This window comes from Rutilus rutilus (assembly GCF_951802725.1).
Source record: "Rutilus rutilus genome assembly, chromosome: 11".
Lineage (NCBI taxonomy): Eukaryota > Metazoa > Chordata > Actinopteri > Cypriniformes > Leuciscidae > Rutilus > Rutilus rutilus.
Genome location: NC_140216.1, coordinates 15720479 through 15738016, shown reverse-complemented (window position 1 = coordinate 15738016; position 17538 = coordinate 15720479). Strand labels below are relative to the sequence as shown.

Genomic DNA, 17538 nt, shown 5'->3' with positions numbered 1-17538 from the left:
TTACAAAGAATGGTGTGAAAAGGGAAAAACATCCAGTATGCAGCAGTCCTGTGGGCGAAAATGCCTTGTTGATGCTAGAGGTCAGAGGAGAATGGGCCGACTGATTCAAGCTGATAGAAGAGCAACTTTGACTGAAATAACCACTCGTTACAACCGAGGTATGCAGCAAAGCATTTGTGAAGCCACAACACGCACAACCTTGAGGCGGATGGGCTACAACAGCAGAAGACCCCACCGGGTACCACTCATCTCCACTACAAATAGGAAAAAGAGGCTACAATTTGCACGAGCTCACCAAAATTGGACAGTTGAAGACTGGAAAAATGTTGCCTGGTCTGATGAGTCTCGATTTCTGTTGAGACATTCAGATGGTAGAGTCAGAATTTGGCGTAAACAGAATGAGAACATGGATCCATCATGCCTTGTTACCACTGTGCAGGCTGGTGGTGGTGGTGTAATGATGTGGGGGATGTTTTCTTGGCACACTTTAGGCCCCTTAGTGCCAATTGGGCATCGTTTAAATGCCACGGCCTACCTGAGCATTGTTTCTGACCATGTCCATCCCTTTATGACCACCATGTACCCATCCTCTGATGGCTACTTCCAGCAGGATAATGCACTATGTCACAAAGCTCGAATCATTTCAAATTGGTTTCTTGAACATGACAATGAGTTCACTGTACTAAAATGGCCCCCACAGTCACCAGATCTCAACCCAATAGAGCATCTTTGGGATGTGGTGGAACGGGAGCTTCATGCCCTGGATGTGCATCCCACAAATCTCCATCAACTGCAAGATGCTATCCTATCAATATGGGCCAACATTTCTAAAGAATGCTTTCAGCACCTTGTTGAATCAATGCCACGTATAATTAAGGCAGTTCTGAAGGCGAAAGGGGGTCAAACACAGTATTAGTATGGTGTTCCTAATAATCCTTTAGGTGAGTGTATATTATGAGAACACATGAATTAAAAAAAAAAAAATGTGCGTGGATTAATCATTTATAATAAACTGCAATATTCCATAAAAAATATGAAGTGCCAGTTTTTATTTCATGGTGAATTTAAGTGTCCATTAGGTCCATTCGGTGTTACTTTTGTTTGTTTTTATCTATAAAAATGTTTTCAGTAATAGGGGTTTTAAAAGTTAATTATATAAGTTATTATATCAACAAATAAATATTTTTCAGCAGCTTGGTGGAATAGGTGGTTTGTTGGTTTAAAAAAATAATAATTAATTTTTGTATAAATTGATCATGTTGCATGTCTAATTTTAGTTTGCTACTTTTCAAATGTTTTTATGTAGATATTATTATTATTTTACCCTTGTCCCAGACCCAGACTTTCAATCTTACATATGAAAATCCATCATAATAAAATATTGCATTTTTATGATTATGTAAACAAGGAGTAATATAATCAATTTCAGTATTTATTTGTGAAAATAATTTAATTGTTCCCACAGTAGTGGTGTCATTTCCATCACAACAAAGGATGCATTTAGTAGCAACACTTCAGAAAATCCTTTGTCGTCTTGATTTATGTAGAATTATGTTATAATTAAATATATTTTTCTTCAGAATATTACAGAAAGCACATAAGCCAAAACACTTCATGACAGTGGTGGTCAGTATGAACATTACACAGTGTACTTTGAGAAAAACTGATTTAGGCAGCTGAAGAATTACATAATAAAATACTAACTCCAACAGCTTTTGGACACTGAGAACAAAAAAAAACAAAAAAATAAAAATCCTGAACCATCTGTTTACTTCCTAACGGATTTAACCCCGTCATTGGGCATGCGTGGATGACACGACATCTGTCACTCAGTAAGGGGCACGTGGGCTGTTTGAATAGAGACCAGATGTTAGTTTTTCAACCCATGATGTCTGAGCTCAACAATGCAGGGGCGCTTGAATACAGTGACCTCTCTGACTATGAGAAGAAGACCCCGCGGTCAAAGCCTTTGTTAAACAAAGCAGCTAGCTCTCTGTTATACTACATTAGTTGCTGTATTATCCTCAGAGTCCTTCCACATAAGCCCTGTCTCTTCTGAACTTTGGAAAGTAGTTAAAGACATTAATAATATATATATATATATATATATATATATATATTAAATTTTAAAAATATGAAAATCACAGATGATATCTTTTCTAAAGGAATTAAAATGGGACTTTATATCAGAGGAAAACATTCTAAAATTGGGATTACATTACAGTGAATGGTTCTGGCTTTGTGAAGATGAAATTTATACATAACCATTACAGTAGGAGTCATTAGAAAGAATTGACAATCACTGGTGTTGCAAGGTTAACTGGGCCCCCTGTTGTTCCATTATTAGGCTGTCCTGGCCCCATGTACAGTCCCCCGTCTCGATCCATGAATTTTGAGTGAAAAAATTATAATTGTGCGAAAGGTAATGGCTCCTGAAGTTTTTTTGTGTGTGTGTGTGTGTGTGAGAGAGAGCGAGAGAGAGAGAGAGAGAGAGAGAGAGAGAGAGAGAGAGAGTTGTTCAGAGGGGGAAGGGCTGGTTTGTGGTGGTAAATAATACCCGGCTGTAACAACACACAAGCGATCGGAAAGGCCAAAATTCCGCAAGTAGATTTCAGTCAGAGCAGCAGACGATCATGCTATTGATTAAGCCTGATGTCTAGTTTTATTTTCAGTGTTTGGTTTGGTCAGATTTCTGTTAGCGACATCATGCAGTAGATCAGTGTGTGGCTATATTTGTCTGGATTAGGGCTATTTGACACCTTTAAACTCTTGGAATTAGCGCTTTCACGTTGGATCATCGATAGATTAGTGTTGATCTCGTTTCAGGCTTTTAAGGACACTTTGTGTATGTTTTAAAGGAGCTCGTGTGCTAAACAAAAGCGCTAGCACAACCGGCTAGTCAACACTGGTGCATTTAGTCAGTTTATATCGAAATCTTATCAATGATGGACATCGGAAAGGATTTAGCTGCTTTACTAATTAGATAAATGTGCATTTCACCCCAGAGGTTCATTAAATGAATCAATGGGTTTTATAGTAGTAGGTTAGATTAGAGGTGTAGGTTGACATTAGCATTACCCTGTTAGCATTAACGTTAGCGACTCCTTTGTTGGGAAGACTGATTGTGATTTCACTCACTTTGCTTTTTGTTGAGGGAAATTATCGCTTTTATTCAAACTTATTAATGATTTTATTATTTATACATTATTATCGTTTATCTAAGACGGTCGTTTTTCTGTAACATAAGTGTTATATCAAGATAGAAGTAGGAAACGAAAAGAAATGTTGAACAGCTAGTGTCTCTGGTAATACTCCTCTATAGAACACACATTGTGTATAAATAGCGATACTAAAACTACAGAGTAGCACATTTTATCATTTAAAGCTATTATGGCCTACATTTTGAACCTAAACAAGATCTGTTTGCTATGGACACATCTACTCTTCATTTTTATGGGTAAGACACTTCTCTACCGTTTATTGATTTATATAATATATAGACTACATGTTTATTCTATTTCTCTAACGTTACTTACAAATATCCCTGTATGTGTTTTTCTCACGCTATTTTTGGTTTTGTTAAAATAGCATTAATGTACTAGTAAAATGCAGTAACGTTAGGCTATTTCTTGCATGCTCGGTTATAAACTAGTGGTGTGATATTGCAGTGGTGCTGCTATGGGAAAAGTGTGCTGCTTTTCATTCACATACATTGAGGTTTCTCTAATGGTTAAATTGGGTTTGATTTAATTACTGCCATAGAAACTCTGACACGCTTTAAACATGTAACGTTAGAGTGAATGTGATGACATGGCTTGTGTTTGAGATCAGATCCGGGTGAATGAAGGGAACAAAGACTTCTATTGTTTACAGCATGTCTGTCCATCTCTGTGATTGAATCCCATCATCTTGACTTAAAACAAAACAAATTAATCCTTTTGCCCTTCATTCTCTCGTTTTATTTCCCATCCACCTCTCTTTATTTCCCCTGATGAGGGATTTTCAAACATTTACATCTCATGTTTTGGGAATTTTTTTTTCTTTTCTTTCCTCTTTCACTTTTGATTATGTTCGGAGGGTTCCTGCTTTCTAACTTTCTATGTAAAACAGATCAGGGGTGTTTTTTAATGTGCAACATTAGATGGAAATGGTACAGTTAGTTGAATGTAACTGAATGGCAGCTATAAATGCACATTTACTGGAAAACATACTGTGAATTTGCACATACTTTTCAACAAATCTCAACAAATTTTTGAAATTGACACAACTGAGCCCTGGCCATCCTTAATCTTGCAGTAATACTTTACAATACAGTCTAGTTTGTTAACATTAGTTAATGCATTAACTAACATTAACAATGAGCAATATATTTTTACAGCAAGTTCTTATTCGTGTTAGTTCTCAGTGAATTAACAACTAATGTTAACAGATGCAACATTTGATAAAAAAAAAAAAAGATTATAAATGTTGAGTAACTCAATTTAATAAATGCTGTAGAAGTATTGTTCATTGTTAGTTCATGTTAACTAATGTTGACAAATTAAACCTTATTGTAAAGTGTTACCCTTCTTACAGTTGGCGTTACACTATTTTATTATTTAATAGATAAATCCGTGTAAAGTTTAATTGGTAACCACACTCTAGTTGTTCAAAATTGTTTGTAAAGTATCATAAAGACTAGTCCATCTGTTCCAGTTGTCAAATTTGTCGCTGGGGATCTTACAACTGACCTATTGATATAGGCAAGCTAAAATATCCACCGTATCCATCAGTTGTTGTACATTTGTTGTATATCAGCGGCCTGGTTTGCATGCCTGTGTTTGAATGTCGACTGTTTCTCCTTTGCTTTGCTCCCATCATGCCCTCAGCTGCTGTAAGCCAACAGACATAAGTGTGGGAAACCCCAACAGATGATGTTTTGCAAGCTCAAACAATGAGGGCTCTTCGGGGCTTACCTTGTTTTTTTTTTGTGTTCATGCATACAGAAAAGTATATTGTAAATGGTATGTCTACAGTATACTGCAGAAGAGTAGGATGCTTTTGTACATAGCCAGAGATTTAATTGCTAAACCCCTATGTTATCTAAAAGTCATCTTGTGTGGCTTTTAGATCGTACTAGTTGCATCTGATCAGTTTGTATTGGTGTTGGATTTTGGCTGAAGTGGAAGGTACAACAACGTGCCAAAATACTCAGTAATCACTAATTTAAGTCTATATATTAGATTGCAATGTTTTTAAATATGTGAGTGAGCAAGCAAGCAAGTGATTCTATCTGGGATGAAAAACCTAGCTACGTTTTGGTAAGCATTGGCCAACAAATTCAATTTTACTCCACTGAATGAAGAATGGAGGGAGTTTCCCTAAAAATGTCACTATAATGATATTGTGAGAGAAACATACTGACAGGAAAATTCTTATATAAATTAGATACAGCAGTAACACCCAGTCCGCCAATTCTGAAGAGAAGTCTAAATTGTGATTAATTTTCCTCTGCTTCCTTTACATTCTGATTCTGAAGTAAAGCATTGTGTCTTGTCCTCAGAATTACTGTGGGTGTTTGAACCAAATTTCTCTTTGTTGCTTGAAATGTGGGTAGCATTCTGGGTCAGTCTGTTGCTCACAAATGCACCGTTTTAAAATTGGTTTGATTACACATTGTTCCTAGTGGATCAAATTTAAACTCTGTTTTTTTAAAGCTCTGCTGCACACTAGATTGAGTTTGAAGGATCATGTCTTTTTGCACCCTTTAGGTTTTCATCTACGCATATTGATTTCTGCAGCATCATATGGCATATCTGTATATGAATATCTGTTTTTTTTTTTTTTTTTTTTTTTTACAGATAATGCAGTTTCTTCGGAGCACAGCGAGAATGTATATGTATCAGGGATGTCGAACGGTAAAGTCTTGTTCTGTTTTGGTTTACATACCCAGGTTATAGATCTTGTTCATCTTCAGAGCAAAATAGACACTTAATGAGGTTAAACTCTGTGGGTGTCTGATATCCAAAACATTTTTTCAGAGTCCTCAAACATAGCTTATAGGGAGCTGTAAGTGTCTTTGCAGATCACTTTCTTTTAAAGGAATGTAAGGCTCTTGATATTTAGCCCAGATTAGTCTGCTACCCACATGTTACCTCTTGCCTGGCTAACTTTTAACTGCTACTCTTTCATCCACCCCATTTCATTAGTAGGCCAGCTTTATTTCTAGCATTTTTTTTTTTTAGGGTGAATTCGGGAACCCACCTTTTTAGGTTATATTGCACATGTATTTAACAATTTACTGTTTTGGTGTTCATAATTCAGTGAGCTATATGTAGAAATCATATACACTCTTTTTTTTTTTTTTTAAACGACTCTGCCTTGAAGTCTAAAGCATCATCTCATAATTGTAATGAAGGCTAGAATGCATTTCAACATGCTGTTGGAAACATTTATTCTGAATGAAGTCAGCAGAAATGTTAACAAATATTTAATTCCCTAATAAAAAAGGACAAAATGGTTTAAGCTAACTAAAAATTAACTTTTAGACTAAATATTTGTATTTAGTATTTTTAAAAAATATTTTTAGCCTTTTTTTCTTGAAATCAATTTGGAATCAATTATGAAATGGTCTGCCTGCTTTACATGAAGAGAGCTTTTTGTGAGGAGCATATGCAACGTAGCATGTCCAAATAAGCAAGCTAATTTACAAGGTTTATTATTGGTTAAGATGCAGTGAAGTAATCAAGACGGCTCACTTGGTTTTGGACAGTGCTATTGTGTATTAATCACCCATTATGTGTTGAAATCTGTGTGCAGGGTCCTAATCTTTGTTTTTGTGGTCTTCTCCAGCCTGTGGAGATGTAGCGGAGCAGATAAGGGCGTCCAGTGGAGTGATCACCAGCCCTGGTTGGCCCTTCGAATACCCTTCTCGCATCAACTGCAGCTGGAACATCAGGGCCAACCCTGGAGAGATCATCACCATCAGGTAACACCTCACCACAATGCTGCAATATTTGCCATTCCATGATCAAAAGCAGGCCAAGAATAAAGATGGTGCTCACAGTTTGCCTAAATTACAGGCTACAGACCATAGGCACTATAAATTCCTTCAGTGGTGGTGGAGTCTGGTACTCTGTACCAATTCAAGCTAGCATGTTTTCATAGTAACTGCTCTTGCTGAAGCAGTCTGCCTCTTTAGATATAGATGAAAAATGGTGGTCGACTGATATATTGCCAAAGCTGATATTTGACTTTATACATATACATATACATATACATTTTCCTGTTTGCCAGTGCCTGAGCACACAGCGCTCCCTGTCTCCTCCTTCATTAGTTTATCGTCTCTGTTTAACAGTTCTTTCTACTACGTTATTAATTGAACTGTAGTTCACCGAAAAAAGAAAATTCTGTCATTAATTACTCACCCTCATGTCGTTCCAAACCCGTAGAAGGGGTTGCACACCAAACTAGAATTGCAGCATTGCGTCTAGGACAGCTCGAGGTATCGCACACCGGACGCGCACATTCTTGGACATTCTATGCCCAGCAATATTGTTATGGTTAAGGACATTATGAAACTAAGATAATGTCTGTACTATGTTATGATTGTACTGTACAATTAAATGCAACCGTTGCTGAATCTGCAGTCTGACTCTGAACACTTTACCTCAGGGCGTACGTTAACTGAATTAATTGAGAATCTCACCTGAAAAACCCATAACATCAGCAATCTTCATCCATGCAGCTGATTTCTGTAAATGAATGTAAAACTAAATGTATCTTGCAGCAAAGGGTGAAGTCAGTATGTACATTAATGATGATTTGAGACAAATATTATTAAAATTTAATATAAAACTATGTAAATGGCACTCTGTGGCACTGCAGGATTTTGAACAGGGTCCTGGGTCATACCTGGGCGTCGCAGACAGACGCCGAATGTCGCTGCCTGTGTGTGTGTACACTCATAAAACATAATGTGTTCGAATTTTAAAGACTTGACGCGGCGCTGCACTTCTCGTCCGGTTCAAAACCCCCTTAAGACTTTTGGGTAGCACTTTACTTAAATCCTTTATGTATAATGCATTATAAAAGTATTTTCAATGCATTAATTATGCCTTGTAATTCACCTTATAATGCATTGTATGGTCTCATGAATACCAGTAACCACAGGTATAATACATTATAATACTTATCTAATCATTAAACACTCTGAGAGCTTTCTGACCCTTTATTGACAGCCTATGCAACTACCACTTTCAAGCCCCAGAAAGGTAGTTAAGACATCATCAAATGAATCCATGTGACTCCAGTGGTTTAACCTCAATTTTATTAAGCGATGTGAGTGCTTTGTGCAAAAACAACAACAATAATTTGCCACTTTATTTGCAAAATATTAATATCCATCCCGTAAGACTTTCGTTTATCTTTGGTACACAAAATATATTTTTTAATGAAATCTGAGAGCTTTCTGTCCCTCCATTGACAGCCTATGCAACTACCACTTTCAAGCCCTATAGAAAGGAAGTAAAGACATCATAAAAGTAATCTATATGACTCCAGTGATTTATCCTCAATTTTATGAAGTTGCAAAGCAAGGGCTTTGTTTGCTTAAAAAACAACAACACTATTTAGAAATGATTAATCTCCAACGCACGTCCACGCAACAACGTCTGCTCTTGCGTCAACAAAACGCACAAAAAAGATCTTCATTTGTGTACTGAAGATGAACGAAGGTCTTACGGGTTTGGAACAACATGAGGGTGAGTAATTAATTACAGAATTTTCATTTTTATGTGAACTAACCCTTTAAGCATAGTAAACGGTATACAAAATATTATAGCAATTTATGCTATATGCGTATATAATTGCTATTATATTAGTAAAAGGACAGCAAACACTATAAAACTTTCTCATTTACCATGAGCCTGCATTAAATACACATTTATATAATTTACAAATCTTTGAATATCTGAAACTTTTCACTGCGCAAACCTGGCTTGCAGACTTGGTTGAATCATGCCGTGTGATCTTCTGAAGTGTGCATTTGAAACCTGCATACAAACGCGTTACTCTGTGCTTGACAGTCAGTCCATGTGAATTGAATTGAGCTGTCACTGGAGACGCACGATCGACAAACTTGAAACTTGATTTCAAACTACGCTGTGCTTTATCCAGTTTCCCACTAAGTCTTATTTATGTCATTTTTCACTGTGCTGTATGTAAAGTGTAAAGAAAAATATCTGTTGACCACTAGTTAAAAACACTGGGCATCTGTTTGTTTTTATCCTTGTCATTTTTAAAGCAATGCAGTGTCTCTTGGAATTTTCATAGGGATAGGATTGTGTTTTGAGTGCTGGTTCAAAGGAGTGAGTGTTAATATAAATTATTTATTTATTCAGTTACTGCCACCTCAAACAAACTCCTTTGAAATGGTTCTTTATTTCTATTTTTATGTTCTGCATCTGCTCTATTTTTGTACAGCCTGTTTGCCTCAACTAGAGCATTTGTTTATGTCTTTATCTGAGAATGGTGTCCATGGTTACTGCGACAGAAATAGACCCAATTGGTATTTCTTCCCACAGGATGTGATTTTTGTGGTAAACACAGAAACTCACTAATTTTGCCAATGGAAGCGGTCTTATAGAGATGCTATTGGTCCAGTTTTCAGTAGGGCTGAATGATTTGAAAAAAAAAAAAAAAAAAAGTTTATATATTTATTTTTTACAAATGATATATATATTAATTAGTAGGGCTGCACAATTTGGCCCAACATTTTGTGCTTGTATATTAATGAGACTAATAATAATAAATTATGATGATTATTATTGCTCAATAAAAATATTTAATAAAATAAGAAATATTACTATTAGTAATTACTATTACTATAGTAATATTACTAATTAGAGTTATTTAAGAATAAATATGTAAGGGATAATGTAGAGCGAGGCGGTTGTTATAGCGAATACAACCCCGACAGGCTGATCAGTGATCATGAATCAGCCTGAAGGGGTTGTATTCGCTATAACAACCGCCTCGCACTACATTATCCCGCTTATTACATGGCTACCTACCAAATAAATCAATAATTTAACACAAAATATTGATTTAAAAAGGAGTTTGATTCAAAAATTGAATTGTTTTGCTTCCGCTAAAGAAAATAGTCTGTTCCGTCTCTACGGTTAGAATCCTGCGTCCATTGCAACGCTCTGTTTTTCATGGCAACGGTGTGTTATCCGTAGCAGCGGTCTGTTATCAAGAAATAACAGACCGCATTCTACATTAGAATTCAACCAAGCCATGTAATAAAACAATATAATAATAAAAATAAAAATATTTGACAGAAAACGTATTTTACGAAAAACTGCAGGGTTACCTGTTAACATGGTGACTATAAATCATTAGAAAGGTCGAAGGATTTATTATAAAATATTATATTATTATAAAAATCTTTGACAGTTTAATTTTTGTCAGGAGGAGTCCATGTCTTTAATATGAAATATGAGCCTTTTATGCATACACTGTGGGGGAAAAAAAACTCTACACTAGAGAAAAACATGGATTATTATATACATTTCTTTAGAGAGAAGTATTATTTTTCCTAAACATGTTTCTGTTTCATTCATTCTGGAAGCCAGGGGGCGCCCTCGAGCAGAAACTCCACATTTGCCTCAGAGAAGTAATATAATGACATTTTTCAGGAAATCCCTAATGTGAAGCTAGCACTGTAGCTGAATAAAAAGAACATAGAAACGCTTTGACTGATTAAACATGAAGACAATAAACACATGACTGTCACATTATATGGTGTATTTGAGTCCTTCAAGCCTTCTCTGGTATTTTCATAATAAAGTATATTTATAATGCATTGCTAATCGACATAGCCTTTATCACGGTATAGAATACTATAAAATAATATATTGTCTGCTTTGTTCTGTGATAAGAAGCCACATCAGATCACAAAAGGAAATTTCAAACACTCGACTGATAATATGAATTGAGTAAAAACATGTTATTAAATGTTGTCTTTTGTTGGACAACAGGTTTATGAACGCTTTATAAGTTTAGGAAGATGTTTGAGGCATGTTCCTTTTTTTAAATGCATGTTATATGCGACTCAAACTCACAGTGCATTCAGAGATGGAACAGCATTTATTACTGATCACAGACACTTCACTAACACGTTGTGCATATATTTATTTAAAACAAAATTGCAGCCTTTGCAATTAATCGCATTAAGCCAAATCACGATTTTTGGTTCGATTTCGATTAATCGTGCAGCCCTAGTATTCAGCAAGACACTGCGTCCCACATATACCTCCTCCTTTTTTATGTCTTTAGTTTGGTAGAGCTTTTCCCAGCATCATGTTTCTTAATTGGTACTATTTAATAATCATACATCTGGAAGTCATGATCTGTTGCAGTTTGAGACATAAGATGCAACAAGACGTAATCCTGTGTCTAATGTCAGTTAACTCATTAAATTATGAATTAGCTGTTGATCAAACTTCTTGATTACAGGGATGCTTTTTTTTTATTATAAATATATAAAATATTATTGTGCACATACCTGACATTCCTTTACTTAAAATTGGTTGTACTTTTAGTTTTCAGGACTTTGAAATTCAGAGCTCGCATCGATGTGGTTTAGACTGGATCTCTATTGGCACCTACAAGAACCTGGATGGGTACCGGGCCTGTGGCTCGTCTATTCCTGCCCCATACATCTCCTCTCAGGATCACGTGTGGATCAAGTTCCACTCTGATGACAGCATGACTGGAAAGGGCTTTAGGCTCTCTTACATAACAGGTAGACTTGCTATTTATATCCCTTTAGATTCAACTGCATCATAGAGGATACAGTTACGTAGATGTCTTAAACACTGTCTGGCACTGCCATGCAACACTTGTACACTTGTGAAACAATTTTCACTCTCTCTCAAAGGCTGCATTTACATTGCAGGTCTTGCAGGTCTTGATGGTCAATTTCGATTTGTTGACTATATACGATTTTTTGACGACCAGCTTATATATTTTTAAAGTGACCCATATCCGATATCTGCATTTTTTTTCTTGCATTTGCTCAAACTTAATTTTGAACCACTCCTAACCTATCATTTCCACTCTACCAATTTTAAAATGGGATTAGATCTCAGATTTGCATTGAATAAGGGAAATAAGTCCTGTCTTGAGACCAGAATATAATAGACAATTTAAGGTTTTAGCTATTTAGATTCCATGCTGAATATAGATCACACACTTCCCTTTGGCTGTTGCACAATAAACCTCCTCTGAAACAAATCTTCCAAAAATGTATAAATCAAACATTACTGCTAATGCTTATGTCTATCCAAAAGGGTAAAATCTGTTTGTAATTGTTAGGTAAATCGGAAGAAGCCAGTTGCAAGCCTGACCAATTCCACTGTGCTAATGGGAAGTGTATCCCGGAGTCATGGAAGTGTAATACCATGGATGAATGTGGTGATAACTCAGACGAGGAGCTGTGTGTACAGCCAAACCCCTCCGCATTCTTCTCCTTCCAGCCCTGTGCTTTTAACCAATTCCCGTGTCTCTCACGCTACACCCGTGTTTACACCTGTCTGCCAGAGTCCCTCAAATGTGACGGTAGCATTGACTGTCAAGACTTGGGCGATGAGATCGACTGTGACGTGCCCACCTGTGGCGAATGGCTGCACAATTTCTACGGTACTTTCAGCTCACCCAACTATCCTGACTTCTATCCACCTGGTAGTAACTGCACCTGGCTGATCGACACTGGTGACCACCGTAAGGTTATCTTACGCTTTATGGACTTCAAACTGGATGGCACAGGTTACGGCGATTATGTTAAAGTCTACGATGGATTAGAAGAGAACCCCAGGCGTCTGTTGCGTGTGTTGACTGCATTTGACTCTCGAGCCCCTGTAGCGGTGGTGTCATCTTCAGGACAACTTCGGATACACTTTTATGCTGACAAAATCAATGCGGCTCGAGGCTTTAATGTTACGTATCAAGTAGATGGCTTTTGCTTGCCATGGGAAATCCCATGTGGAGGGAACTGGGGTTGCTACACTGAACAACAGCGCTGTGACGGCTACTGGCACTGCCCCAATGGCAGGGACGAGCTCAACTGCAGCAACTGCCAGGAAGATGAGTTCCCATGCTCACGAAACGGTGCCTGCTACCCACGTTCTGACCGGTGCAACTACCAGAACCGTTGCCCAAACGGCTCAGATGAGAAGAACTGCTTTTTCTGCCAGCCTGGAAACTTCCACTGCAAGAACAACCGCTGTGTTTTTGAAAGCTGGGTGTGTGACGCGCAAGATGACTGTGGGGATGGAAGTGATGAAGAAAGCTGCCCAGTAATTGTACCCACACGAGTAATCACTGCCGCTGTTATCGGGAGTCTGATCTGCGGCCTGCTGCTGGTCATTGCTCTGGGCTGCACCTGCAAACTGTACTCACTCAGGATGTTTGAGCGCAGGTAAGTGAAGAAGTTTGTTGGGTAGATAGCCAGACTAAAGCTAAAATAGAAATTGATTGGCAGGGAAAATTATTTAGCAGCTTATTAGTATATGCTTCTGTGACTGTTCTCTTGTCAATTACCAATTAATGGGTTGGTTGTTCTTCCAGGTCATTTGAGACTCAGCTGTCCAGAGTGGAAGCAGAGTTACTGAGAAGAGAAGCTCCTCCTTCATATGGGCAGCTGATTGCTCAAGGACTGATCCCCCCAGTGGAAGATTTTCCTGTCTGCTCTGGAAATCAGGTAAGAAGACTGCATAATTATGTACTTAAAGGCCCGTATACAAAGAACAATAACTATGTTAGCATACACACCAACTTTTGCGCTGCAGTTTTGTCATTTGTCGCTTTTAATGCTCTAGCTTGGTGGATTCTGATTGTTATTTATAGTTTATCAGCTGGAAAAAGAAAGTGATTCCAAATAAATAATGTTCCCTTGTGTCATGTGGAATTCCCTTTTCTCATAGAATTAGAACAATTATTAAAACTTTATGGTTATCATTATAGTTATCGTCCTTGGTGTGAACGGCTCTTTAGTCTTTGGATCGAGACAAAAGGACTTCTGGTTGTTCGCCCTCCATGTTTGGGCAGAAACTACAAAGTCTAGTCATGTCCAAAAGCAAAGTTTTCCAAAAGCCTTCTCTATAATAGGCTTGGTAAATTCGCACAAAGGTGCTATCTGACTGATCTCGAGACATTCCCAGACAATAGAAAGCATGATGTTTGACCTGCATGTAATGGATGAGCTTGTGAACGTGCTTGTGAGTTGGGAAATTTAGGAGCGCATTAAAAAACGTTTGGGGCGCAATGCAAATTTATTAAATATGCGTTTTACTTTAATAAAGGGATACAAGGATGCATTTACAAGCAAAATAATATATATTAGACGTCACAATAATTGCTTAAGCTTTTATCATAGTATGTGGTATTATCACAGTAATGAATTGTTACAAAAAAGTGGTTTAATAACTTTGAGGGGTTTTTTTGCTAGAAGAAAAACAATTGAACATTTAAATATAATAAAACAAAAACACATAATTTTTTCCAACAGATTAAAGTGCAACATTTTTTTTATAAAGAACATTAACACTTTACAATAAGGTCTCATTAGTTGGCATTAGTTAATGCATTAACTAATATTAAAAATGAGAATTAGCATTTGTTACAGTATTCTTTGTTAATGTTAATTAATAAAAATACAGCTGTTCATTGTTAGCTCAGGTACATTAAATAATATTAACAGATACAAATTTAGATTTTAATAATAATGTATTAGTAAATGTTGAAATTAACTAAGATTAATAATTGGTTTAGAAGTATTTTTCATTGTTAATTCATGTTAACTAATGCTAACTACTTATTGTAAAGTGACAGTGTTACTGAACAGTGAAGAATCAGAACATTTTCAATCAATATCTAGGCCATGTTTTAGTCCAAGTTTAAAACTAAATAGGCCTACCTATTAAGGCTTTAAGTATTAAGCATTTGGTGGTGAGATGAACACAATGTTTTTTGAAACATTTAAATACTGTTAAGAAACAGAAATGGGGTAAAGACCTCTTAAAATGATCAAGGTTTGTTTAGAGATTTTATTCACTCGTGCTCAAATACATTTTACATTTTGCACAAGTCTATTTTTAGTCGCAAATGCGAGTGAAACGTTTGCACTGTCGATCCCTGGGTAACATTCCCTGTTGTTCTTACTTTCAGGCATCTGTTTTAGAAAACCTAAGACTGGCAGTTCGTTCTCAGCTGGGATTCACCTCAATCCGACTCCCCACCACAGGGCGCCATGGCAACATCTGGAGACGCCTGTTCAATTTCACACGTTCACGGCGATCTGGTTCTCTTGCACTGGTGTCTGCGGACACTGAAGAGGGTCCTGCCGGCAATGCCTCTGCACGCGAGCCGGAGAGGCTTGGCTCTCACCGTGGACTCTTGCCCTTGGACTCCGATGACACAGACACTGAAAGTGATCACCATCCCCGCAGGGATGTCCCTGGAGCTGTTGGAGGCCTGATGGCCCCACTACCACAGAAAACTCCCCCTACCACAGCCGTGGAAGCCATCGTCTCGGTGTCTGCCAGCTCTGCCCCACTGGTCAGCCGAGAGAGCAGCATCTCTGAGAGCATCTCAGAAAGTTCTGGAGTAACTGGACCTCTGTGTTCTACTACTACTACTTCTACAAGGAGCCCCTTCAGCAGTGCTTTAAGCCGGGTCACACGGAGCCTCCGGTGGATTCGTTTCTCTCTTGGTCGCTCAGGTGACGGAGGGTCAAGTGGCATTGGGCAGAATCACAGCCCTCTGCGGCAACTGGAGCAAGGAAGTGCGGGCTGTACTGGTGTCGGTATTAGGGGCGAGGATGAGGATGACGTGGAGCTCCTCATTCCTGTCTCAGACTCCGGCTCCCTGGACAGTGATGAGAGCTCCAGGCCCCTGCTGGAACAAGGCTTTGAGCAGGCTTTTGTGCCCCACCTAGCCCCCGCTGCCGTCTCTCTCAGAGGCCGGCTGGTAGGTAGGGACGGCCCCTGTGAACACTGTGGAATTGTCCATACGGCGCAGATCCCAGACGCTTGTCTGGAGGCGACGGCGAAAACAGAAACTAGTGATGATGAGTCACTGCTGCTCTGTTAAGAATTGCCCATATGACTCTAAAATGCCCCTGCTCACAGCTTGCCATTTCTGTTATCGCCCCCTAGTGGAGCGGAGGTTGAATGTCTTTTAGACAGGTGTCCTCTTATAAAACGAAGAGCTTCAGAAATCAGGTACTTTTAAAGACCAGTCTGTTCAAATCATACAGAGTACGAGAACTCCCCAATCCCACTGTCCCTTCCACTGTGCAATATTAGTATTCGTTGAGATGTTTACCAGGTCAAAGTCTATTTTTCTGAAGAGTCAAATTAAGCTCACGTTGAGTAGAGAGTGAGCCACTCTGCAGTTCTCAGTATGGGAAAGCAGCACAAACCAATGCATCTATCCTGGACAGTGTGGAACAACGAAAGACTGAACACATCCAAGCGCTCTGAGAGATTTGTTACCTAAACTTTAATTTATTTGTACATTTGATGTCAGACATTTGTTTTATTAAAGGAATGGTTGACCCAAAAAATTAAATGTCTACTCACTCACCCTCATGTTGTTCCAGACATACTCTTTGTGGAGTTATTTTGAATGATGTCCTCAAAGCTTTTTCCTATACAGTGAATAGGGACGGGCTGTCAAGCTTTTAAAACAATGATAAAACAGCACTTGCACATATGGCGTATCAAGGTACATTGTGTTAGATTTGGCATCAAATGTCATTGGTTGAGGGCAATTTTCAACGATTAAAACAAAAGTCATATGGACTTGTTTCAGGGGTCTTTTTTGTTCTTATTGTATGGAAAAGAGCAGCTTGGAGATTCTGCAAAGTTTTCCCCCCTTTTTTTTAGGAGTAACAGATGAGCAAATAACAGATTTTTAATTTTGAGTAAAATTATTCTTTTAACTGCTTGCAAAAATTGGGATATCAACCAAAATTTGGTACGGTTGTTCATTTCAGTGTGAGTTTGGTCCCTGCTGCAGTGGTACTATGTGCGTCACATGCGAATATGAGCGAGGGACATTTATTTATAACAGAGTATAATCTGAGAGGGAGCTACTATTTTTAAAGGATGTTGCATTGTATAACAGCCACTATTGTTTGTTGTATTTATTTTTTGTTACCGTTAACCTTTTGGTAACCTTACTGTTTTGGTACTGAGAATTGTGTGAGTGTGTGTATTTATTATTGGTTTTCATTTCGATAGTGTTTACTTGAAAAGCATGTCCAGCTGTCTTGTGCTTATTTCTTTTTCCATTTCATAATGCGGTGTTAATATATCTATATAATTATATACATACACACATTCACAAACATGCTAAATATATATATAAAGATAAAAAGAAAAATGTTTACTGCACCAAGAGAATAAAAGTGTTCATCCCACTTGTTTATGTTTGACTTCTTTTTCTCTTGTTTTTTATTTATTTTCTTTTTTTCTGAAATGAGCAATAATG

The 17538-nt window shown here is 37.7% G+C and overlaps 1 protein-coding gene across 1 annotated transcript; it reads left to right on the top strand.

The window, feature by feature from the left end:
- The first annotated feature begins 2473 nt into the window (after positions 1-2473).
- Positions 2474-17430, top strand: lrp12 (low density lipoprotein receptor-related protein 12). The gene is made up of 7 exons (XM_084423699.1): positions 2474-3457; positions 5841-5897; positions 6832-6967; positions 11586-11788; positions 12361-13462; positions 13612-13744; positions 15211-17430. The coding sequence occupies exons 1-7, from the start codon at positions 3391-3393 to the stop codon at positions 16132-16134; spliced, it is 2622 nt and encodes an 873-aa protein (XP_084279825.1). The 5' UTR covers positions 2474-3390; the 3' UTR covers positions 16135-17430.
- The last annotated feature ends 108 nt before the right edge of the window (positions 17431-17538 follow it).